The sequence below is a fragment of the Phascolarctos cinereus genome, unplaced genomic scaffold (genome assembly GCF_003287225.1).
Source record: "Phascolarctos cinereus isolate Bilbo 61053 unplaced genomic scaffold, phaCin_HiC Scaffold_1;HRSCAF=81, whole genome shotgun sequence".
Lineage (NCBI taxonomy): Eukaryota > Metazoa > Chordata > Mammalia > Diprotodontia > Phascolarctidae > Phascolarctos > Phascolarctos cinereus.
Genome location: NW_027555514.1, coordinates 286,472,680 through 286,497,449, shown reverse-complemented (window position 1 = coordinate 286,497,449; position 24,770 = coordinate 286,472,680). Strand labels below are relative to the sequence as shown.

Below are 24,770 nucleotides of genomic sequence, written 5' to 3'. Positions count from 1 at the left end.
TCCTCTTTCTTTCAAGTTCCATTAATTTTGTCCAGATTCTCGCACTGCCATTTATGGGCCTCTTTGAGTCACTCTCCCTCCTTCCCAACAACCTCTGTGCCTGATTCACCATTTTCTTTCCCACCCTAACTCCCACCCCTTCAAAAGCCCCTGCCTCCCAGCCTCCATTCTCCTCCAGTGATGCAAAGAAGGGGCCATATGGTCATACCTCAGGTCACATCGAGTTAGGTTGGCCACAGATACTGGAATCCCTAATTAGGGCTCTGAGTCTGTGTTCCAAGGCTCTGGCTGGTAATCTGTACCCTAAGGTCCCTCCCAGGTCTGACATCCCCTCTTCTAAGTGCATTCTAATATGTCTGCCTAATGGGACAGATGAGCAATTGCCTTCTGTCCTGCTCCTTTTGTGACCGCAGGTGACATGTCCCCAGTGAACTGTGCTCCTAATGTAAAAGCAGAAAGACCTAGTCAATCTTACGCTATGAATTTCTTCTTACCTGATAAGTCTTTGTGGGGGGTCATCTTTTTTGAACTGTTTCTTCTCACACAAGTTACGAAACTCCCGGTAATTTAGCGTCAAGCCTGGCTTCAGATTCATCGACTCAAGTAGACGCATAAACTCGTCATCTTTCAGGGTGATCAGCACGTGATGCAACATTGTTCTAAACTCCACCATGTTAATGATGCCGTCATGGTTTGTGTCCGTTTTGTAAAAGGCAGAGTAGGCATCCTTTAAAAAAAATGTGCAGTTTCTTGGGTTTCTGTTTTAAATCATGGTGGTCCCTCTCTCATCAACAAAGTAACCCAAAAAAATTGGTGGGTTTAGAGGGACCTGGTTTCCAGTACTGATTTTTACGTCCAGAAACAATTGAATTTAGTAACTCAGTGTCTTAAAAACATGAGAACACAAATTGCTGGAGGAAGGAATCTCTATTTGATAAGAACTTCTGGGAAAATTAAGAGCAATTTGGCAGAAATTAGGTTTCAACCACCATATTACACCATATACTCTAATAAACTCAACATATACAAATGAATATTAAAAATCACACTATAAAAAATCATGTGAAAAGTGGATCGGGTACTTTTAACAGCCAGGGTAAGAATTACTAAGCAGACAAGGCATGGAAGTCGTCAGAAAAGATATAACTTGATCATTTTGATTACGTGAAATTGAACAGCTTTGGCATGAGCAAAATCAATGAAAAATATGGTAAGAAAGGCAATGGTCAACTCAGGAAAACAATCTTTGCGTCAAATCTCTTTGATGAGGGTTCCATATCCAAGACATACAGAGAATAAATACTAGCATATAAGGCCAAAAGCCTATCTCCACTGGTCAGAGGATATGAAGAAACAGTTCTTGAAAGCAGAATCGGAAACTATTAACAACCATTCGAAAGATTGTTTCAAATGCCTAATGACATGAGAAATGTAAATCAAAACAGCTCTGAGGCTTCATTTCACACCCAGAAAATTGGAGAAGATGACAAAAGATGGGAACAATTAATGCTAAGGGGACTGTGGGGAAATAGGCCCACTAATACATTGTTGGTAGAGCTGTGAAATGGTGGGATCATTTTGGAAAACAATTTGGAATTATGCTAATAAAGTGCCAAAATTGCCAATCCCTTTCAATGTATACATAAATGCCACACTGGGCGTGTGCTCTGAAGAGGTAAAATAAAACACAAATTTTCATGATCTTATACAAGTTATTTGGGACAAGTAATCATTTTTATATGGTGACAGCAACAATCATGTGTGTATGCTTCTGCTGACACCAGGCTAACTCAGAATATCTTGATGAAAGTGGACTAATGAAAGTAGCCACAATCACTGATTTGAGTTGGTTCTCTGTCATTGAGGGCTGAATTTTAAGTCAAACTTCACATGTTTCATTTCTCTTTTGTTTTTGAGTTCTGTTTGTTTTAAAAATGGATATTACTCATGTTTCCATGACAGTGACTGTTAGAGATATGACAGGGGCTATTGATGAGAAGTACAGCAATTCAAGGATCATTCAGACCCACAATGCAATGGGATTGGTTCTGCCAAAGCACAAAGCCAAGACTTTGAGAAACAATTGCTGTGAAATAACCTAAAAAATCCTCAGACAACAAGCAAAGACATTCCAAGGGATGTGGAATCTGGATAGGATTGTTACTGATTCCTCTACCATGCATCCGAAGCTTCCCGATGTTGGAAGAGCTATGAGAAGCACAAGAAGAAAGGGCAGCCGCTATCCATCGCTATAAAGAGAAAATGCTTGTCATGGGCAAGTCAATAGAAAGACTGGAGTCCTGAAGATGGGGAAAAGGTCCTTTTTACTGATGAAAAACTTCTGCCAAATCCATTGGCAAAAGAAGTGTTGGAGAGCCTGTAATATCCGGGTATTTCATCAAACACTAAAATATTCACTCCCCAAAAATATATTTTGGGAATTTTTTAAGACCGGTGGACCCAGGAGTCTTGTCCCCATTAAGGAAATGATAACCCCTGATATATCATAAATACTAAATGACCCCTGATAAATAATGCTGAGAAACAGAATTGTTCCAGGCTGACCAGAATTCCCAGCTGAAGATGGAATGCTTCAACATTACCTTGCATCATTCCACACATAATAAAAGATTAAGAGAAGTACGGAAAATCTCTTATGAACTGATGCAAAGTGAAGTGAACAGACCCCGGAACAAACTAGGAGTGTAGCATTGAGACAAAGCTCCATGAATGTGCTGTAAGAAATGATGAACAGATAACTATAGAGAAGCACGGAAAATCTCTTATGAACTGATGCAAAGTGAAGTGAGCAGAACTGGGAAAACACATGCACAATGACTACAGACACGCAACGGGAAAGAGAAACACACACAGAAAAATCAAAACTGAGGGCTATGAAATGAGAAAAGCCAAATCTGACCCCAAAGAACAATATAAGAACGCTCCTCCCTCCCTTCTTTAAAGAGGTGGGGAAATATGGGTGTGGCATAGAGTATACAGTGTCAGGCTTAGCTGTTGTGTCAGTTGGTTTTTCCAAACTTTTTTTTTTCTCTTTTTTGCTCTAGGAGATGCAAGGAGGTTGTCTATTGGGAAACGGAAGTGGCATCTGAGCAAAGAATGTGATAAAGCATGTTAAAAATAATAATCCTCCATTGCTGGAGCATGTTAAGGTTCACAGTGCACTTTCCTCACCACGATTATGTGAGATGAAACTGTGAGCAATAATATCCCTCTTCTAGAGAGGAGAAAAATGGCCACTCACAGAGGTGACACAATTGACCCGTGGCCACACAGAGATAAAGGGCAGGACTGGAATCTGCTCCGATGATTCACCACTTCATTCACCAGTGTTCTCACCAGAGCCTGCTGCTTCCTGGGTAACCCCAGGGGCGAGTCCTGAAAGAGAACCCAGGGCCAAAAAGACTGGTCTCGAGGTAGCTGCCCGCACTGTCCAGCGTGGTAACAGAGGAAGCCGTGGAAAACCCAGGAGCTACTAGTTAAGCTAAGGCCAGAAAACAAATGTCTCCTTTTCTTCTGTCCTAGACACTCCCAGCATGAATACTCCTTCCACCAATGCAAACTGGCACTTGGCCTGTAACCGTTAGTGCCGGGGCACCCGGGGTGGTAGGTGACTTGGCCAGAGTCACACAGCCAGAACACAGGTTTTCCCATGCCACATTGCCTCTCACTCATCAGATGACAAGGAAGCAGTGTGGTGCAATGGTAGGTGCCAGGAGACCTGGGTTCAAATCCTGGCTCTTCCTCATAATTCCTGTGTGATCCTTGGTAAGTCACCTTAGCTCTCTCAAGGGTTTATCCTTGATTATTTGTGGGGGGAGGTGGGTTATTTGTAGAAGAATTCTGCTTTCAGGGCAAGGATCCCAACATTTCGAGGCTGTATAAGAACCTGCCCAGAGCAGCTACTTAAAGAATGCTTTGAGAGTGGCTTAAGAAAGCGTGGCACAGGGTCCCCAGGGAGGGGGCCCTCCTCTCTCTCCTCCAGAAATCTAACAAAAGCTGAACAAAGGGGGTGACGATGGAGGGTGGAGAGATGGGGATTCGGAGGAGGGGGCCTCTTCTCCAGGGCAGGGCCCCAGCTGCTGGCCCTTCCCTGCAGAGGGGCAGTGGGACAGGGTGGAGAGGGGAAGCAGGAAGCCCTGCTGCCACTCTCAGCCCGGCTGAGCCTCAGGGGGCTAGCCAGTGACTCTGCCCTGCTCAGCCCACACACGGGCATGTTGTTTGTGGAAAGAGAGCAGGACTTCCCGGAGGAAGACAAGGGGGACAGAGGGTTTCGGCTGGACTCTCTTACCCCGTAGATTTCTTTGATCTTCTTGGGAAAATTCTTCAGGCATTCTTCAGCAGATGTAAAATGACTCTCAAAACTACCCTTTGGAGTAGCAGCCGTTGGCACGGCCAGGATCCCAGAGGGCTCTTGTCCACCAGGCTTCCCCTCTGAAGCTATTAAAGAAATCACAAAAGGCCGAAGGTCACAAGGCCCCTGCTTGCTCTTTTGAAGCCCAGTCGCCATATTTGTTCTGACTGTATCGGGGACAAATCCCAGCCCATTCATGCAGTGGGAGGCACTGGCCAAAAATAAGTCAGCCCCCTCCCCCTCCAGGCCTTCCTCTGGTACCAAGCCTCTGCCTGATGCTCCCAGTGACATTGGTATGGATTTCCTATTTATTTCTATTGGCTCATCTGCATTCATATGGTCTCCCTTCAAGGGAACATAAGCTTCTCAGAATTGTGCTTCTAAATGCATAAAAGAAAATAAAAAGGCCCAGAGAGGAAGTGGCTTGCCCAGGGTCCTAGAGCTAGTAAGAGATCTAGTTAGAGGGGTCACGGAAGATATAGTGGGAGCACCCTGGCTCTGGGGTCAGAGGGCCCCGGGTTCAGTCTCCGCTGCCAGCTTAGACAAGGTTCTCCCCAGGCCGGAATCTCCTCAGCTGCCAGATGGGGAGGGGGGCATCGATGGCCCCCAAGGCCTTCCCTTCCAGCCCCACCCTGGGATGCCACAGTTCAGGTCTCTTGATTCCTAGAGCAGCACCTTCTCCATCATGGCATCTGCAGTGCTCAGGGACATAGGTCTTGTAGCTGAAAGGGACCTCAGAGGTCATGGAGGCCAACCCCTGGTCCTACAGGCAAAGAAGCTGGAAAATGCTGCATACGCCCAGCAAGGAGAAGTGCAGTGAGCCCGGGAGGCAGGTGTCCACAGAGGAATGGCCAGGATGGGCAAGACGTGGATGCTGACAGCAAGGACGACCAGCTGGGCCTCACCGAGGGTGCCTGCAGGGGCCTGGCGCCCCAGAAGCACTGGCTCCATAGATCCAGGGCCACCTCTCCAAGTCAAGGCCCCATCGCTTCTCCCTAGCTCCCGTGTCTCCCACCTCCGGCCCCTCCTTGAGGCAGTGGCCGCAGCGATCTCCCCAAGATGGGGCTCTGGCCATGACACTGCCCAGCTCAGGGGAGCGGCTCCTGATCCTCTCTGATAAGATATCACCTCCTCCCCACAACCACCTTAAGCTCCCCATATCTGGCTTTAGATTTTTAAGTCCCTCACTCCCATTCCCAAGCTCCTCATCCCAGCCCACAAACAGCGATCTAACAATGAAACTGAAAAACCCTTGAGCTAATATTTACGCCATCTTTGGAGAACCTCCCTAGAGCTCATTCCTCCAACTGGAATGCTGTGTGATGTTGGAGAAGAGCCCGAGAACACCAGAGCAGAGGCAGAGCCACTCACATAATGTGGGCAGGCCCAACTTCGGCTCATTGTTCTGGGATGCCATTGTCTTTGGGAGGAAATCTTCATCCGTCTATCTCGAGGAAGAGTACCAGCACCCAGGACCAGGCAAGATGGTGGAGGGAGGCAAGTGGTCGGGTGGGACCAACCACTGGCCCTGCCATTTGTGACAGACTAATAAAGAACAGAGGTGATGTGGCATTGGGAAGTGTGCTGGACACAGCAAATCCCTTCCCTTCTCTCTGCCTCATGAGCCTCCTCTGTAAAACTGCGGGGTTCTAGCTCAGCATCTATGCTCCCACATCCTCAACAGTCTCTGCGCTCCTTCAAAGCTCCAAATCATGACATTTCACCTCCCGGGCCTCAGTTTCCTTCTCTGTCAGATAAGGGGCTTGGACCACATGGCCTGTGAGGTCCCTTCCAGCTCCACATCTCCTGGTCTATGAATAGCAAGCCTAGATTTAGGGAATTGGGGTGGAGGAGAATTCTTTAAGTTGTAGGAGACTGCGAATTTAACATTCTGTCCTTTTAATTTTATTCATCTTAATTTGGCTTAACTAGGCATATATCTCCCTCCTTGAAAAGAAAATCAGGACCTGGTCGCTGCCATTTAAGACAATCATCTGAATGGCTTTTTTACAAAAATCCAAATGTGATTAGACTAAGTTAGTGAGCACCAGCCCCTCTGGGCCCCCAGGAGGGTATGGATGACATTGTAGGCACACCCTAAACCACATCGGTCCTGCTTCGTGACACTCTCTGCTCTGGGGGCCAGCCCAAATGAGGCCTTGCTGTTATACACACACACACACACACACACACACACACAAATGTGTATGCACACACATAGACATACACGCACGTACATATATACACACATACACATGCACATGCACACACATACACACATATACACACATGCACCTATACACACTCATATGCACATGCACACATGCACACACATACACACATGCACACGCCTATACACACACTCGTACACACATGCACATGCACACACGCATACACACACACACGCACAATGTTCCTTCATCTCCAGAATTCACACCTTTGCCCATGTTGTCCCCTGCCTGGGACACACCCTTGCTTGCCTCCCCCTTGTAGGATCCCTTCCCCTTCAAGGCCCAGTTCAAGGGCCACAGCCTGAGCTGCCCCATAGCCACGGCTCCCTGCCTCTGAAATTACCTTGCAGTAACTTGTATTACATTCAGTGTTTTACATATATGTATGTGTGAAAGTGTTCTTTCCCCAGTGAAGTGTAAGCTACACCAGGACAAAGACGGTTTTCCTTTTCACTCATTCCCGTCAAAGGGCACAGCGCCGGGCCGGGCACGGGCAGGAGTCTGCTCAGCACTTGTGAGTGAGCAAGTGACTGGGCACAGTGTTCACCCCTTTACCCAAGCCCCAGCTCAGCCTCTGTGGCACCGCCCACCACATCATGTGGCCAAGAATGCCGATGGCGCTGACTCATGGCCGCAACAACCCCGGAGCTCGGCTCTAAGCAGGCGCCCTTTGCCGATGCTAGCGCTGCACGGTCACTGACAGACTGAGCGCCTGAGCCCCAGCTCAGAGTCTGCGGTCTGGCTGCGGGACAAAGGGAACAGCCCAGCTGTTCATACAAGATTTGCTTCAGGCCATATTTGCATCTTACATTGAGCTACCTTCAAATCCAGATGCAAAATCAAGATAACTCAGTCCTTCGTTTTTATATCCTATTTTTTTAACCAGCAGGCCAAACTGTTCATCATCCATGGGCATTCCGTTATCTTCCAGCACCTGGCAGAGAGAGAAGATGAGGAGGAGAAAGTTAAGCGGCAGCCTCCACTGGGCGTTTCAGCTGGCACCTCGGAATGGCACGGCCCATTGCTGGGAACAAGGACAAGACGGAAGTGGGGTGCTTGTCTTAGCCAATGGCATCTCTGGTGCCTGCTATGATTGACAGGGGATTGATTTCACTTCTACACAAAGAATCCAAAACTAAGCCAAGCAAGTTAGCTGCCTCTTAGCAGGGGAAAAGTGTGGGGTAGGGAGCAAACATTGGGCTGGGAGGCCAGAGAGCTGGACTGGGGAGCACCTACTAGCTGTGTGACCTCAGCTGAGTCCCTTTCCCCCTGTGGACCCCAAGAGGCTCATCTGGAAAATGGCAGGGTCGGACAAGATGGTGTCTGAGGTCCCCTCCAGCTCATGAAGCCTACTGCTCTCATTCTAAGCATAAAACAATGTCAGCTTTATTGTAACTTTCAGTCAAATGCATGAGCCCATCCTTTGCTCATTGTAGCATTGGCCAGGCTGGACTTTGGCCTCCAAGTCACTCTCAGTCTCTCCCGTCACAAACACGGAAAAGAACATGACCACAAAAGGCATTCTAACCTGCTTTCTGGCTCAAGACACTTGAGTGAGTGGGAGGAGTGGAGATGAGTCACTGAGAAGGAGCTGAGTCCATAGGCCAACTCAAGTTGGACAACAATAACTGGAAAGGAGAAAGGTCATTACTGAGTTGTTTCAGTCTGCCCGACTCTTTGTGACCCCATTGGGGCTCTTCTTGGCAGAGATCCTGCAGTGATGTCATTTCCTTCTCCAGGTCATTTTATAGATAAAGAAACTGAGGCAAACAAGGCAAAGTTACTTGCCCAGGGTCACACAAGCTAGTAAGTACCTGAGATTTGAACTCAGATCTTCCTGACTCCAAGCTCTGTGCTCTACACTGAAGGAAGGACTAGCTACTTACTATCTATTTGGCCATGAGCCAATCAGGTACCATTTCTGGGCCTCAGTCTCCTCATCTGTAAAAGGAGGGGGTTAGACTAGTAGCCTCTTCCGTGACTATGTCGATGATGCCTCCCTTCCGTCATCTCCAAATCACCCTCTCTAGAGCTTATTCACACATATTGTCTCCCTCCTTAGACTGTGAGCTCCTCGAGGGCAGGGACTGTCTTCTACCTTTCTTTGGACCCCCAGCCCTTAGCACAGTGCCTGGCAAACAGTAGGTGATTAATAAATGTTTATTGACTGACTATGAAAAAAATCATAGTCTTCAGGTCTGGCGTAAGGCAGTGGCACCAGTCATTGCAATGACAGTGACGAAGGAAAAGCCCCCAGGGGTGATGGAGAAGAAAAATCATAGGACCTGGTGCTGGATTACTGATGGGGACTAGGGAAAGGAGTTGACAATGAACCCAGCAGTCACTGGAGGGTCTTGGAGGACAAGGGGAATGAGATATAGTGGGAAAATATGGTATCAAAGGATTTGAGTTTGAATCCTGGCTCTGTCACTTGTTACCTGTGAAAGCTTGGGCAAGTCATTCTTCTCTCCAGGCCTGTTTGCTTATCTGTAAAAACGAGGGGACTAGACTAGATGACTACTAGGGGTTTTTTTAATTCATTTCAACAAGCACTTATTAAGCACCTATCATACGCTTGGGGCTCAAGGTAAGGATTCAAAAATTTAAAAACAAATTCCCTGCCCTCAAGGAACTCATTTGCTACCAGGATGAAACAACCTAGGATCCCAGCTCTGGAGCCAGAAGGGACCTCAAGGGCTCTCTAGCTGAACTCCCTCATTTTACATATGTGGAAACTGAGACCCAAGCAGGCTGAGTGACTTATCCAAGGTCCCCCAAGTAATTTATATCAGAGATGGGATTTACACCCAGTACCTCCAGTTTCAAATTTAGTGCTCTTCCCATTGTACCACGCTGCCTCCCAATGTACACAAGGTAGTATATATGCAGGATATCTACACACTAAATACAGTGATGGGAGGGGTAGTAATCAAGACTGGCTTCCTGTAGGAGGGAGTATTTAAGCTGAGCCTTGAAGGGAGCTGGAGGCTCCAAGAGGTAAAGGTAACGAGGGAGATCGTTCCAGGGATGTACAAAGATGGGAGAATAGAATGTTAGGGAGGGGCAACAGGGAGTGGGCTGAAACAAGGGACTGCTTGAGGAGGAGTGACGCTACAGCAGAGCATCGATTTCCTCCCTCCCCCCCACCAACCCCCAAATGGACGTATTGGCTGATATAACCTTGGCAAATAATTATGCAGATTTTTTATTGGGAATTCTTCCTATCCAGCTCCTTCATAATAACCCCCATAGAATGGAGACAAGAAATATTCCCCAGGATACTGGACAGCACCTGAGGAAAGGGGTACAGTTCTGAATGCCTCCAGAAGGCTGCCCAATGGCAGTGCAGGGTGGGATCAGTGCAGACCACCAAGTAGAAACAAGAGGAGAAAGAAAGGAAAAGGCACGATTATAGGAAGAGAGACTGAGCCTTTGACAACACACACGGCCCTCATGCCTCTCAGTCTCCCCTTGCTCCACTGACATTCCAAGATGATTGGAAAGCCAATCAGCAAGCTTTATTACAAGCCTCATAGAAGCAGCTGTAGTCAGAGCCTTCTCTCCTTCTGCCTTCGACATCTCCCCCCAGCGCTTATTCTTCATCCTCATCCTAACTTCCAGTCTGTACACCCCTCAGGCTCTCCTGGGACTTCACCCATGCTCCCGTTTTACTCTGAACCTTTTATGAGGCACGAATGCCTCTTTGATTGGGTCAAGAAGGGAACAGAGTGACTGGCTCTGAGCAAATAAGTTAGACAGCCTCTGAGGGTTTTAAATGGCTGAGCCCTAAGTGAAGTTCAGTAGTTCACATTTAGTGATAGGAGAGATTGCAAGGTAACAGCTCTATCTATAGAAGAGACCCCTACAGGTGAGGGGAGAGCAGTGGATTTACACACACACACACGCACACACACACACACACACACACACACACACACACGCTATACGGCTTTCAAGGAGAAGTACTAGACCAGTAAGAGTCACTGCACCCAGTGCAGAGATGACACAACACAAATGAGGGCATCTGTCACTTCAAAGACATGTTCCAGCCAAATACAGATACAGAGACAGGGACCTGGAGGAAAAAGTAGCTTCAAGAAAGAGAACTGTGAATTGAGAGCTGAGCTGAGAAAAGGGCAGGCTTGAGAAGCCAGTAAGACACTCCACCCAGGGGTAGCTTCGTGAGGACTTTGTGAAGTGAGAATGCACTTTCAGTACCTTTGCCACATACGTCTCCTGTAAGCATTCCTCATTATCATCACAGTTTAGGTGTGCCTACTCTTATGACAGATGCTCCGTTCATTTGTGGGAAAGCGCATACGCGGCTCATGGGAGGAATATTTTGTGACTACTAGCTTCTTGCAATGCCATTTGAGACAATGCCCTTGCTAAGAGCTAACTGGGTGTTATCGGCTGATTGTTAATGTGAAACCTACCAGTGGGGGCTCATGATCCGCAGGAGTAGGAGTAGCCACCTACGAGGCTTCCCCCAGAAACTGAGGTAACAGTTGCCCTCTGGGGACCCAATCTACAAAACTGAGTGCGAGCTGGGGGAGCTGCTCAGAGCAGGTGCTAGAACTATAAAATGGGTACAATAACACCGGTAACACAGATGCTTCACAGGATTGGTGGGATGATCAAATGAAACGATATAAAGGTACAAAGTGATTTTGAAATATCAAACTCCTATGTAAGTATCTATTATTATTATTTTTATTATTATTATTGTGTTATTTGTCTGAGGTCACCCAGGGAAGCCACTGGATTTAGAGCTAGAGTTTTTAGAATTGCATAGATGAGGTAAGGAAAGTCACTCAAGATCAAACGGATCGAGCAGCCAAGGCAAGAGGAAGCCTAGGCCTACAGAGCCGGATCTCAAGGCTCTCTCCACCATGCACCCCCTGGAGTACAGTGACTGACTTACCCTAATAAGAAGCAAGACCATCAAGCCAGAGCCCAGGTTTAAATGGGCCATCAGAGCTGCCCTGTGGAATTGCTAACACTCTGGACACACACAGAAGCCAGCAGCAACAACAGGGCACTGGGGACTGTCTCTACTTGGAAAGTAAGAGTCCTGGCCTCGTGTATTGTACAATACTGGAAGCATCCTATTCCCCATGGGCTGTCTGCCTGAAATATTCAGAAGAAAATCAGTGAATTCCTAGCGGCATTACCTGGAAATGCCAACATATAGAAATTACCCTCTAATAAGCCCAAGCAGGATTGAGCTGTGGACAGGGGTGGGGAATGCAAGAGATGGGCCTAAATTTGGTCCTAGTCTGAATTTCATCTGAGCCGAGAACAATTACCAAGAGATGAGACTTCTGTTTGTGCCTATAGTTGTGAAAATGCAACATGGCTGAAAAAGTCTTTAGTTGCAAAGTTCTAAACTGGGAATGTTAACATGTAAAATTGCATTGAAACATATGAAACATCTTTCGTGTGTTTCAGATGCATAGGCTAAGACTCACATGGAGGCCCACTTTGAGGGTTACTCTGCAGTACCAGTACTACTGCTCTTATGGAGTTAAGAGCAGAGCACTTCCAGCTCATAACAACAATAATAGCTATCATAACAGTCTCAGTTTACAAAGCATTTACACGTGTTATCTCATTTGACCTTCATAACAACTCTGGGAGATAGGGGCTACCATTATCTCCATTTTACAGATGAGGAAACCAAGGCAAACAGAGGTGAAGTGACCCACAGCTAGTAAGTGAGGTGGTTTTTCCATCGGTAAAATGAGGGGGTTAGACCAGGTGATCTCTCATGTCCATCTTAGCTCTAAATTGATAAACTTTTCCATTCTAAATTCTTTCATCTCCAGCCTAAGTCATTTCTTCATGCAAGTTTAAAACCTTCACTGTGAAACAGTGGCAGAGTTTTGCCTTGGCCAAAGCAAAGACTTTTTCCTGTGTCCCTGAAGAGCCCAATCTGTTGGCTGTGATGACCTGTTGGGAGGCCACAGGCCCACGAAGACCAGGATGGACAAGAGGTGGCCTCTGCTGAGCCTCACCTCAGAAACTACCCAGCCTCTCTCGGGTTTCCCTTCCCTCCGAGGTCACTCAAGGCTTAGCTTCCTTTTCTTCTCTTTAAAAACAGATTTATATTTCCCATGTACTGACATATGGAAATGTTTTCTTCTCCGGTAAAATGGAAACTCCTTGAGGACAGAGTTGGTTCGTTTTGGGGTTTGTGCCTAGCACAGGGCATGGCACAACTCTTCAAAGAGTCTGACGGTCCAGTGGCAATGTATTTTCCAAGGCTATCTTGAGCCAGTTATGTCTTCAGGGAAATGTTGAGATGATGAATGGCTCCTGGAGACAGGTCTGGTGGATTTTTGGGGCTTACACAGAACTGTTGGGTGGCAATAGGCCAGCCACGTCAGGGAAATCGAGGAACACATGCAAACATGTGATGTGCAAACACGTGCACGTGAGCATGGGCATACATGTGCAGAAGTACGGGACCACACTCATGCATGCATGCACTCGCGCGCACACACACACACACACACTTTGCACTGTCCTACCTTCCTAAATTCCTCTTTGCTGATCTTCTCCAGGGGATGCTTGCTGTACTCGAGGAAGGTGTCCCGAAAGCCGGTGTCCTGCAGCTGAATCCAGTTCTTGAGGCTCTCGATCACTTCTTCAAGAGCCTTGTTTTTCATTGGCTCATTTCTATAGTCACCATGCTTACTCCTGAAACACAGAGGCCCACCCACAAGGTTTACAGGAGGATGGTGGCACGATGACAGTGGTGAGTGGGGACGCCTTGAGCTGAACCACGTGGTGCCTCAGTGGACCAGGGCGAGCCGGTCAGTCTAAGTCTCTGTCCTCTCTAGCTGTCCAATGAGAGGATGGTCTAGACACCTTGGGGAAGTGAAGACGCCCCCATGGGTGGTGGAGGTCTTCAGGAAGGACAATGACTCCCCATTGGGGAGGGCATTAAGGAGGATGCCTATTCAGGAATTAGCTGGTCTAGATGGCTACCAAGGGCCCAGGCTGGCTCTGACATTCTGTAAAAATGTCAGATCAAGCTGTGTGGGGGCTTAGGTGGTCGAGGCCCCTACACCAGGGCCAATAGGCAAGCCTCTGGTCTGCATTGCTTTTGCACCAACTGTTTGCACGTTGTCTCCCCCATTAGAGGGTGAGCTCCCTGAGAGCAGGGACTGCCCCAGCTTTCTTTGAATTCCTAGTGTTTAGCACAGTGCCAGGAACACAGCAGGTGCTTAATAAATGTTTAGCAACTTGGCCCAAGCCCTACACACTCCATCACTACTAAATCCTGCGTGGTGATTAGAGTGCTCTTGGAGGCAGAAGACCTACATTCAAATCCTGCCTCAGATACTTCGTTGCATGACTCGAGGCCAGTCACTTCACCCCTGCCTGCCTCATTTCCCTCACCTGTAAAATGGGGGTAATAATAGCATCTACCTCCCAGGGTTGTTGTGAGGGTCGAATGAGATCACATACAACATGGCTGTGGGAGCCTTACTACAGTGCCATGGTGGGGGGGGGAGGGGGCGGACAGGCCCCTGAGTATACAGGATTACAGATTCATTAGCCGCCTGGGGTAATAGCCTCCTTTTTTCACAGGAGGAAACAGAGGCCTGGGAAGGGGAGGAGATGGAGTGACTCCTATTCATTGCTTTTCTAGAAACAAACAGATCACTGTGACATTACAATCAGGTGGGCAGAGAGTGTGGCTGGGTGTCCCAGCACACCCTGGGGCAAATGGTAATATAATAGTGATAATAATAATAATAATAATAGCATTTCTGTAGCTCTTTAAGGTTTGTAAAGTCTTTACACAAATTCCCTCATTTGCTCCTCACAACAACCCCAGAGGGGCTGCTATTATCCCCATTTTACAGATAAGGAAACTGAGTCACAGAGGTTAAGTGACTTGCCCAGGGTCACACAGCTAGGCAGTAAGCTCCCTGAGAGCCAGAAGTGCTTCATTTTTGTCTTGGTAGCGAGTCCCTGCCCCTTTGGGGCCCACTCCCCTCACCCATCATCTGAAAAGTCTTCCAGCTCAATGATTCCGAGACCATCATGAATGCCTGGCCCTTCGAGGCCATCACCGTCTTGCCTGTCCCTGTCCTCCCTCTGCCCTACAGGGACTTTTAACCTATCTTTTTCAGTCTGATCCATCTTCCCCATTTTGGAAGCTCTTGCCAATGCCACCACCCTAACAGGAATGCCTTCAGGTTTTGTCAGCCACCCATTAAGACAGTCCACCGATACTCATCCCAGAACATCTTCCAAGGGAGGCTACAGTGAGAAAACCTCGCCTCTCTTTTACATTTCTTTGTGGATTTATTATGACCCATGAACAAGCAAGTTAAAATCATTCTTTTTCATTAGCACTCAGTGGCATTTTTCAAGAAGAAGAAGAGTCAGAATGTTCATCAGGTGGGCTTTTTTAATAGATTCACTAAGTATGTTTATGCTAAGACTTAAATTTGGCAATCATTTTAATAGCTTGATCACTCGTACTGGAAATGTTAAGTAAACAGTTTAATGGGAGCTTTTCCCAAAGAAGATGAAAGGAAGAAGTCTGGGCTGCTGGAAAGGTAAAGGGAGCAGCGATCCTGCAGTAGAATGATGGACTCTTGGCTGGAATCAGAAGGGAACTTAAGTCCAATGACCTGGCACCAAGCCTAATGTGGATGTGGGAACTTCTAGCCCAGCCTATGCCAGAGAACCCAGACTGGGAATCAGAAGACCTCGTGTCTTCTAGGTACCATGTGTGACCTTGTGCCCATCTCCCCTTCTATACGAGAGGTTTTGAATAGATGGACTCGAAAGTCCTTTCTAAAGCTCTAAAATATGGCAGAACCATGTCCAACGGCTACTGAAGCACTTCCGGCTCATCGAGAAGCAAAATTAGAAGGACCTAGGTGCTAATCAATTAACAATCAATAAGCATTTATTAAGCACCTACTGTGTGCTAGGCACTGTGCTGAGTGTCAGGGATAAAAGACAGACATGAAACAGCCCCTGCCTTCAAGGACCTTATTTGGAAGGAGGGCCAAGCACTCTGCCAGGTGCTGGGAATACAGAACAAAAAAGATAAAAGTGCCTGCCCTGAGGAGCTTCCACTCTCTCAGGCCAGCTTTCCAAGCTCCATGTTGGAACTTCATGGAACCTCCTCAGCTCTCAGAAGGCAGTGTTTGCTTTGGTTTTCTCTTCTCTTTTTAAAGCTGAGATTTATTTTATTTTTTAAACATTCGTCTTTTTATTTTGAGTTCCACATGGTCTCCCTCCCTCCAGTCCTTCCCCCACCCATTGAGAAGGCAAGTAAGTGCTTTGTTTTTCTCAGGTTTTCCATAAATGGCATCACTTATCAATTCCCCCCAAAAGATTTGTAATACATGTACCATACGTCTCATTTAACCTACAACAGCCTAGTCAAACAAATGAATAATTTTTAACCTCAAATCAAAAGCTTGTCTCTATACCTCTCATAAACATCATCTCTTCGACAAGTTCCATTTAGTGACTGGAAGCTCTGGACGGTGACTGGAGAGTCTTGGGGCAGGCTGGTGATTCCAATACTGGCCAAAAGTTTCTTGTAAAGGATTCCTCCTGAAGTCGCATCATGGAATTTATCACAGAGTCTGAATAAAAGAAAGAAACCATTAGAACTTTGGGGAATGAAAGAAAAGCCTCACTCTGTATCTTTGGCCTCTGTAAGTGTTCTAGAAAGAGTTGGGGAGCCCTAGTGGCCACAGAGCAGATTTCCCTTGGGATTGCAGAGGAAACCAAGCGCTTCCAAATCAGCTCGACCAGTGCTTGCCCCATCACAGACAACACAGACATGTTAAAAAAAAAAAGGCTTTTTTTTTACAGATACAGCTGATACAACACAGCAATAAACATGCATTAAACTCCAGTCATGTACAGGACCCTGTGCTATGTGCTGAGGGAGATACCAAGTTTTGATAAGAGCACAGACCCTGCCCTCCCAGAACTCACTCACTGCCAAGGCGATGGCACCAACATAGATAACTTATAACACTATCTCAGGATGAATGGGAAGAGGTGTGAGGCAAAGAGCTATGTGAGGTCTACATGGGAAGAGTGTTCACTAATGGGGGCTCTTCCTAGGGGAGGTTGGGCTTTAAAGAACAAGAACTCAACAGCCAAGGAGAGTGAGAGACGTCACTCCAAGCATGGAGAATGGACTGAGCAAAGACACAGAGACATCATCTCCAAACTGAGAAGGACAATGCTTACCCTACCTCCTGTGGAGGGTTTGGGAAGGAAAGCCCTTTGTAATCGTGCATGACTATTATGATATGCACCAGGTGGCACCACTACACAGCCGTGGGCCTAGAGTAGGAAAGAACTGAGTTCAAATCCTGATTCAGATACTGACTAGTTGTGTGACCCTGGCAAGTCACTTAGCCTGTCTGCCTGTCTGTGCCTCAGTTTCCTAGGTTTCCTCTTCTATAAAATGGGGATAATAATAACACCTAGCTCCCAAGGCTGTGAGGATTAAATGAGATCATATTTGTAAAGCAGTTAGCACAGTGCTAGGCACATAAAGCACACTGAATAAGCGCTTCCTTTTTCCATATACATCTAAGTATAGATAACTATGTTATCTATGGAACACAGCTACGTACATACACATGTATATGTGATATATGTGGGAATTGGTGTGGTGTGGATCTGGAGTCAAGAGGACCCTGGCTCTGCCCCCAGCCCAAAAGGAGCTTCTCTAAAGTCTGCATTTCTCTCAGCACTGAGCACAAGGTCCTGTACTCCACAGGGGCTAATGGCATCAGCTCTTCTTGGCTTGGAGGGAAGCAGGACTCCATCCCCTAGAAGGCTTTGGGCGAATCTGTAGCAGGAGCAGCCTCTGATGTACGTGGTCCAGAAAATCACAAAATGAGAGGGCAAGAGCTGACCAATTAATTCAGCCTTTGTCAGCCCCTGCTTGAGGCGATTAAGTCACGACACACACCGGCACAGCTTCCAGTTATACCGGCTCCCCTTTTTTGAGCCGGTTGAGTTTAATAAAGCACTTTCAAAATGTGATCTCTCATTATTGGAAGCCATGCTAGCGTGCCCCTGGCCTTAATCAGTTACCTAGAGCAGGAGCTGGTAAACTCTGGCCCGAGGGCTAAATCCAGCTCCCTGCCCGTTTTCATAAGGCTGATGAGCTCAGAACGGCCTCACCCTACCGCTGACCAAATAAATGGTGGTGAGTTGTCTTGGGATTGGGTTTAAGCAGAGAGAAGACTTGGGGAAGTCCAGGCAATGAGATGACACACTCGGAATCAGTGGCCAGACAACTTACTTTGTCAGATGCTCATCAGACAAATAGCGGCAGACCATTTGTAAGATTTTCTTTAAATTATTTCTACTAATGACTCCCGAGTCTCCAATGTCATAGGTCTTCAACAAGGTATGGAAGCCTTGCAAGTTCTTGGAAATGGCATCGTGAAGGACTTCTTCCATCTAACACAAACATCAGAAACATTTTTATTTCATGATCCTTTGTATAAAACAAATGAGGCAACGTCCACTGAATGAACATGAAGGAAGAGAAGGAACTGGAGCATAATGGAAAGAAAACTAGGCTTTGAGTTTTAAATTGGGGTTGAAGCTCTGACTCTGACACATGCCAGTCATGTAGCCCCCGACAAGTCCCATCTCCTCTCTGGGCACATTTTCTCCTTGGTAAGATGGGGATAACCTAACGTTTGCTTGGCCTCCATCACAGGGCACTACAAGGCACATGCTCTGTTCACTGTAAAGCTTGTGAGTGATGGTGGTACCTCCCTATACTCACCTTGCATCTCTAATAGCCATCCCAACAGGCACAAGCATTGGCAGATGCTAGCCAGGTGAGAAAGCTCTGAGTGCAAGGTGGGATAGGCCGACTATGTCTGTCTGTCACCAGGGGTGGAGAGGCTCCTCACCAAAGTGATAGCCACTTGGAGATGGCAGCTTTGGGCGGCCAACAACTAACCATCAAAGGCTACTTGCAGAAGCATGGAGTGGGTGCACTCAATGACAAAATCCTGAGCTCTTAAAATACCGAGTCAACCTAGTGTAAGGTCGATAGTAATGCCACTGATCTTATTAATAACAAGAAAGGGAATGTTACTTACTGAATCCCAAGCTAGAAATTGAGGTGTCTTTTCATCTTTGAATCCATTCAGTCTTTTTTTTCTAAGCTAGTGGAGAGAGAGGACCACTTATTGGAAAAAAAAACTGATTACATAATTTAAAAAAACAAATTTCATGGGATTCTTTTCTGCCTTTTCCCAGTGCCCCTGCATCTGCTGTTGCCTGGAATTTGCTCCTTCCCACTATAAGCCCCCTCTCAAGACTGTGGTGCAGGTACAAGCCTACACTCAAAGCCTTTCTTAATTCATTCAGTTGTTAGAGTTCTCTCTCCCTTCTCAATTTATGCAGTATTTGGTTCTCTGTGTAGCTAAGCTCATCATACACACAACACACACACACATCCCAGAACAGAAACTCCTGGTGAGACCAGAGACTCAGGTTTTTTCAGTGATTTGCTGTGTATTTTTTTCTTTGTATCTCTGATACCTAGTCCCATGTGGGGAACATAGTAGTTTAACAAATAGATGTTTCCTGAATGGGATATATTCAGGATATACGTGCTACCTATAGCAGCTATTCAATAAAGATGGTTTGCCATGCCATTATCTCTTCCAACCTGTCCAGCAATGAAACTGTCACATCATTAATGTCTTGGAACCTCTTCCAGGGATGAAGCCTGCTCTCTCTCACAGTCTCAAGATGGTCACAACCCAGACTTGGCTGTCCCCCATCTCTCATCCTTTGCAAAGCAAAATATTTGATGAAATGGGTGGTATCGAAGTTGTATTGCATAAGGTAATGTGCCTGCATCACACATACAGACTTTCTAAAAGGGCTTCAATATGGGTTGAATTCAAACTTTGGACCCAATAAAATGGCCCCTTTTGAACCATGAAGTGTGTTCTGGGTGCTCCACCAGGCGTTGAAATCACTGGAAAGCAGAAGGGTGGCAGGGCCTTGGCTGAGGCATCCCACCATTGCAGGAAGGAAGGCAGATGCAGCACAGCTTGGGGCAAGTCTATGAGTGCCTCCATAAGGTCATCCAAGCCTATGGCCCAATTAGGCCATCAGAGAACACTGCCCAGCCAGGGTTCAAAGCATTTATGAAGAACTCACCATGTGCCAGCAGCCCCTATGCTAAGAGCAGGAGATACAAAGAAAGGTGAAAACAGGCCCTGCCTTCTAGAGTCTCCCAGTGTAATGGGAGAGACACCCCGGCAAGCAACTGTGTACAAACAAGATCCGGCAGGAGAAATCAGGGGCTCTCAGACAGAAGGCAGCAGCATTAAGGATGACTGGGAAGGACTTCTGGTAGAAAGCAAGACTTTAGCTGGACTACCCAACCCTAACCATGCTGGTCACACTCACACGCTGGATGGAGAAATCTCTATCTAGAAAGGTGGCAGGGCAGAATGGGGAGAGCCCTGCGTACACCTGGAGCCCAGTTGGGGCGAGGAGGACGGGACCTGACTTTGTGTCCTCCCAGCTGGGTGACCCTGGCCAAGTCCCTTAACCATCTTGAACCTTTATTTCCTCAACTACAAAATTGAAATAACCATTCTTCCACCTCCAGGAAGGTTGCGAGGAAAGTACTTTGTGAACCTGGAATCCCTGGAAATGGCTGCTGAGCCATCTAGTGAGGACTCCCAGCAAGTGGCCAGCTGGCATCGGGGGTCCCCGTCACATGGGACAGCCCCTTCCACAAGCTCTCCTTTTCCTCAAGCCTGACCCTGCCTCTCTGCAGTTCCCACCCCCCTCCCTCCACCCCCTGGGGACAATTCTATGCCTAAACCTCGCACAGAGATCCTGCCACTCCCAAGTCTGCTCTTCCCCAGGGTAAATCCAACTTAAGTCAACAAACATTTATTCAACACCTACTGTGTTCAAATGATTGTGCCAAGTGCTGGGGATACAGAGACAAAATAAGACAGGCCCTGCCCTCGAGGAGCTTCCACCCCACCCGAGAAATGTAGCACAGAAAATTCAAGACAGGGACTTGGGGGAAGGAAAGGGGACGGCATTAACTGCACATCCTCTGGCCCTTCCATCCACCTTTGTCAGGCCTGGTGCCAGCCCCTTCCCCACTCCTGTCACCTCCGCCCAGCGCTGACCCCGGTCCTGGGATCTTCTGCTAGGAGAGTCCACATGCTCGTGTACACACACACACACACACACACGCGCGCGCGCGCCCCTTGGAGAAAAAGTTGAAGAGGCATTGCCGTGGACACCTAGGGTGAAGCTCCACTCTGCCCGGCTCCCTACAGAGACGCCCGGGAGCCCAGGGAGGTTTCAGGGAGCTTCAGTCAGCAGGAGATGGAAGCCCAGCCTGCGGGTCCGCGGCACGTTACAATGCCTAGGCCGCTTCACTGGCAGGACCTTGGACGGCTCCCGGGCCCGGACGCCGTCGTCTGCTCCGCTGGCACACTCACCGCGGAGCTCTCCTCTTCCAGCAGGTACAAGAGGGTGATGTAGTGGACGCAGCCCGAGCCTGCTGGGTCCAGGATCTGCATGAGCTCTTTGTATTCGAGGTCGTTGACTTTCCAGAGGGCACAGTTCAGGATCTGCCGCAGTTCTTTCCCCGTGATCTTCCCGTCCTGCTTCTGACTCGGGCACCACGGGGTGGAGGAGAAAAGGGACAGAGACAGAGACCAGCATGAAAGAAGTGTGGCAGCTTTGATTTGGCCGGCCGATGCCCGCGGGCAAGCGGAAGATAGGGACCCAGCCCCCCACCCTTGTGGGGCCTCTGTTTTCTTACCTCTGTGAAGTGGGTATAGTAATGCACGTAGGGCAAATTGTAAAGAGTTCAACTGGAAAATATGGTTGTAAGTAAACATGTAGTACATTTGGGAAAAGAGGAGGCAGAAAGATCCAGGTTGGGCAAGGGACTGAAAGAGATGTCAGAGGGAGGGGCAGGGAAGGAACTGGCAACGATTAGTGTGGAGAAGACTGGGATAGAGGTGGAGAGTAATGGGCCATTGATTGAGGCAGTGCACTGGATAGTGCCTGAAGGAAGAAAGACCTGAGTTCAAATCCTGCCTTGTACACTGACTAGCTGTGTGGCCCTGGGCAAGTCATTTTACCCCTGTCTGCCTCAGTCTCCTCATCTGTAAGAGAATTGAACTAGCTGGCCTCAGGAGTCCCTTCCAGAGCCTCAGTCTACTCAGCTCCCATGAGCTGCTCCTCCCTGCTGCCTCACCTGCCCACCTACCTTTGATCCTGCCCTCACCTACAATTATCACACATCCGTGTTTGTGAATGCTGAAATGCCCTCATCCAATGGTAATGTTGTACTATCTTCCTCTGTTTCCCGGTGCCTGCCTCCTCCTAAACGGTTCTTCATCTTCACTGTGGCCTCCAATCCCTCCACCCCACCATCTCCCCTACCTACCCTGGCTCCACTGTCCTCTCTAGCCCCTTAGCACCCTCTTCTCTGCCCTCAAACCCTCGGCCTTTGTCTTCTCCCCAAGTATTCCTTGTCAAACCCCAACCCTCCATCTGTGCCCACCATCTGTCGACGCTGCTCCTCTTCTCGTCCTGCTGGACAGAGAAGGAGGAAATCACGAAAGCAAACTCTCCACTCCTTCCCTCTGCCTTTTATTTCCACCCTGGCTTCCTTCAAGCCTCAATTAGCTCCTCCCCCTTCAAATGCCCTCCTTCATTTTTCTGGGTACCTATGGTGCCTCCCCAGTGAATGGAAGCCCCTTGAGGGCAAGGATTTTTTTGTTTGGGTCCTTATATTGTTGGCACTTAGCAAGGTGTCTTGAAGATAGATGTTTCTTAATTTTACTTTAAAAAATTGTGTCCTGTAACCAAAAAATGCCCTATAAATGTCAGCTATTCATTATTGTTATTATATTCTTCTCCTTAATCAAAGGGCCTAATTTATTTTAAAGGAGCAACTTAATTGCCCAGAAAGGTGTGTTCTATTCAGCATGCCCTTCTAAAGCCCATCTAAGTAAATTTATTCTACACAGAAATGCATTTTTCCATGGAACAAAACCTAACAAAGCCACCTGCCTTGATGGCATCATGAAACACCAGTCTTTGTTCTCAAGGGATGTAGTTACCAACCTACTAAGGACCTCTGGGTCCTGGGATCAGTCAGCTATCCCACCCTGCCCCAGGGGCTTTGGGACCTCACTCATCCTCCTCTTTCTTTAGTGCCTGGGTTCTAGGCTCAGCCATCCCACCCTGCCCCAGGGGCTCTGGGACCTCACTCATCCTCCCCTTCCTTTAGTGCCTGGGTTCTAGGCTCAGCCATCCCGCCCTGCCCCAGGGGCTCTGGGACCTCACTCATCCTCCCCTTCCTTTAGTGCCTGGGTTCTAGGCTCAGCCATCCCACCCTGCCCCAGGGGCTCTGGGACCTCACTCATCCTCCTCTTCCTTTAGTGCTTGGGTTCTAGGCTCAGCCATCCCACCCTGACCAAGGGGCTCTGGGACCTCACACCTCCCTTTTCCTTTCACCTCTGGGACCTTGTTCAGCTACCTTCTTCCACCCCAGGGTCTCCTCAAGCTCCTATATTCTCCCCATTCTCTTAGTGTCTGGAAGGGTTAGGACGAGGCCAACCCTACGGAAAAGATTTTCTCCAGTGAATGACACCGTCAGAGCTCACCCGAGTCATGTCCAGAGAGCCCCATTCCCTTGAATTCCTTGAAGCTTTCCCATCCCCTGATCACTAGGGATTTCACCATGAGGGTGCCGAGCCACCATCACCATGCTCCTCAAGGCAGTGGCGGCTGTCTCCGTATGGCTCATTCCTAAAGCTCAGAGTCTCGAAGGAGCCCTCACAACAGCGCTCTTAGGTGCTGGAGGCACCGAAGGCATCATTATTCCATTTCCCAAAACTGAGACTTGCCTGTGGTCACACAGCTAATGTATAAGGTGGAACTGGAACCAAAAACAACTTGCTTTGCGGCTGGGTGCTCCACCCACTGTACCACACTGCCCCTCGGCCCCTTAACAGCCCATTTATCGGTGCCAGACACTGTGACAGGAGCTTAACATGTGTCATGTCCTCATGTTCATAGAGCCAGCTCTCAGAACAGTCCCACCAGATCAGCAGGGCATGGATTATGGCCATTTTACAGACAGCAAAACTGAGGCCCTGAGAGGCCAAGGGACTTGCCTAAGATAATACAGCTAACAGACCACAGAATTCACTGCTTCTCCTTTTCCTTCTTTAAACTGACCCCCAAACCCTGCCTTTTAAAAAGCGACATCAAGGCAGAAGAGAGTGTAACCTCGGGGGATTCACTGAACCCTTCTGGGCCTCATCTGTGTGGGGTGGGGGTGCTGCTCTGGGTGACTGGGCAGGTGTAGGCCCTCAGGGAGTCCCCAGGGATGCCCCTTCTGGGAGAGGACAGGGCAGCTTCTGTCAGTCCCTCCGGGTGGCTGACCAAGCCCAGAGCTCCCACAGGCCCAGCCTCACTCTTACCCCAGTCTTACCGGGTTAATCATATGGAAGGCCTTCTTCAAGGAGGAGAAGTCTTCCACGTGCCTACAAAGCTTCATGATAATGTTCTCCTTGTAGATGGGCTCTTCCCCAGACATTCTGAGGGAAGAATAACAGGAGAGAAGGTCTTCCTCCCAGACCAGCCCCACCCTCGACCCTCCTCAGAGCTGGGCCAGCCAGCCCCAATCACCAGGGGTCTGCCGGCCAGTCCCCTGGCTACCCCAGCCCAAGGTCAGAGCTTGCAAGGTTCCATCGGCCCCAACGGCATTCCTTCCTGGCCCTGGTCCTCCGTCCAGGCAGCCAGGGTCCAGGTCCAGGCAGTAGCCTCTCATGACCAGAAAGGCACAGGATGTGGTCAGAAATGCCTCTAAGCCCCCTCCTCCCTGCATCACTGAACAGATGCCTGATGGGTACTGGATGGAAGGATTCATATCCCAAGGTCCCGCTCCGAGCAAGTGGAAGAGCTTTCCAGAAAGTGGCCATAGACAAGGAATGTGTCTTTACACATACAAACCTAGACATGTACATACATATAAACAGGCAAACACATATGTGCATGCGTGTGTGTTCATATATGTTTATTGTGTGCTTATGCAGTGACCATGTAAGAGCCAGCATTTCTAC

General features: G+C 48.1%; 1 protein-coding gene across 1 annotated transcript in view; it reads right to left on the bottom strand.

Annotated features, from left to right (window-relative positions):
* Positions 1-24,770, bottom strand: part of EFCAB6 (EF-hand calcium binding domain 6) — a 165,683-nt gene that overhangs the window by 73,926 nt on the left and 66,987 nt on the right. The window contains 9 exon segments of the mRNA XM_078150502.1: positions 495-727; positions 4,310-4,458; positions 7,423-7,537; positions 13,137-13,305; positions 16,071-16,229; positions 17,918-18,078; positions 18,735-18,800; positions 21,123-21,293; positions 24,140-24,245. Of these exon segments, the coding sequence (XP_078006628.1) occupies positions 495-727; positions 4,310-4,458; positions 7,423-7,537; positions 13,137-13,305; positions 16,071-16,229; positions 17,918-18,078; positions 18,735-18,800; positions 21,123-21,293; positions 24,140-24,245 (1,329 nt within the window).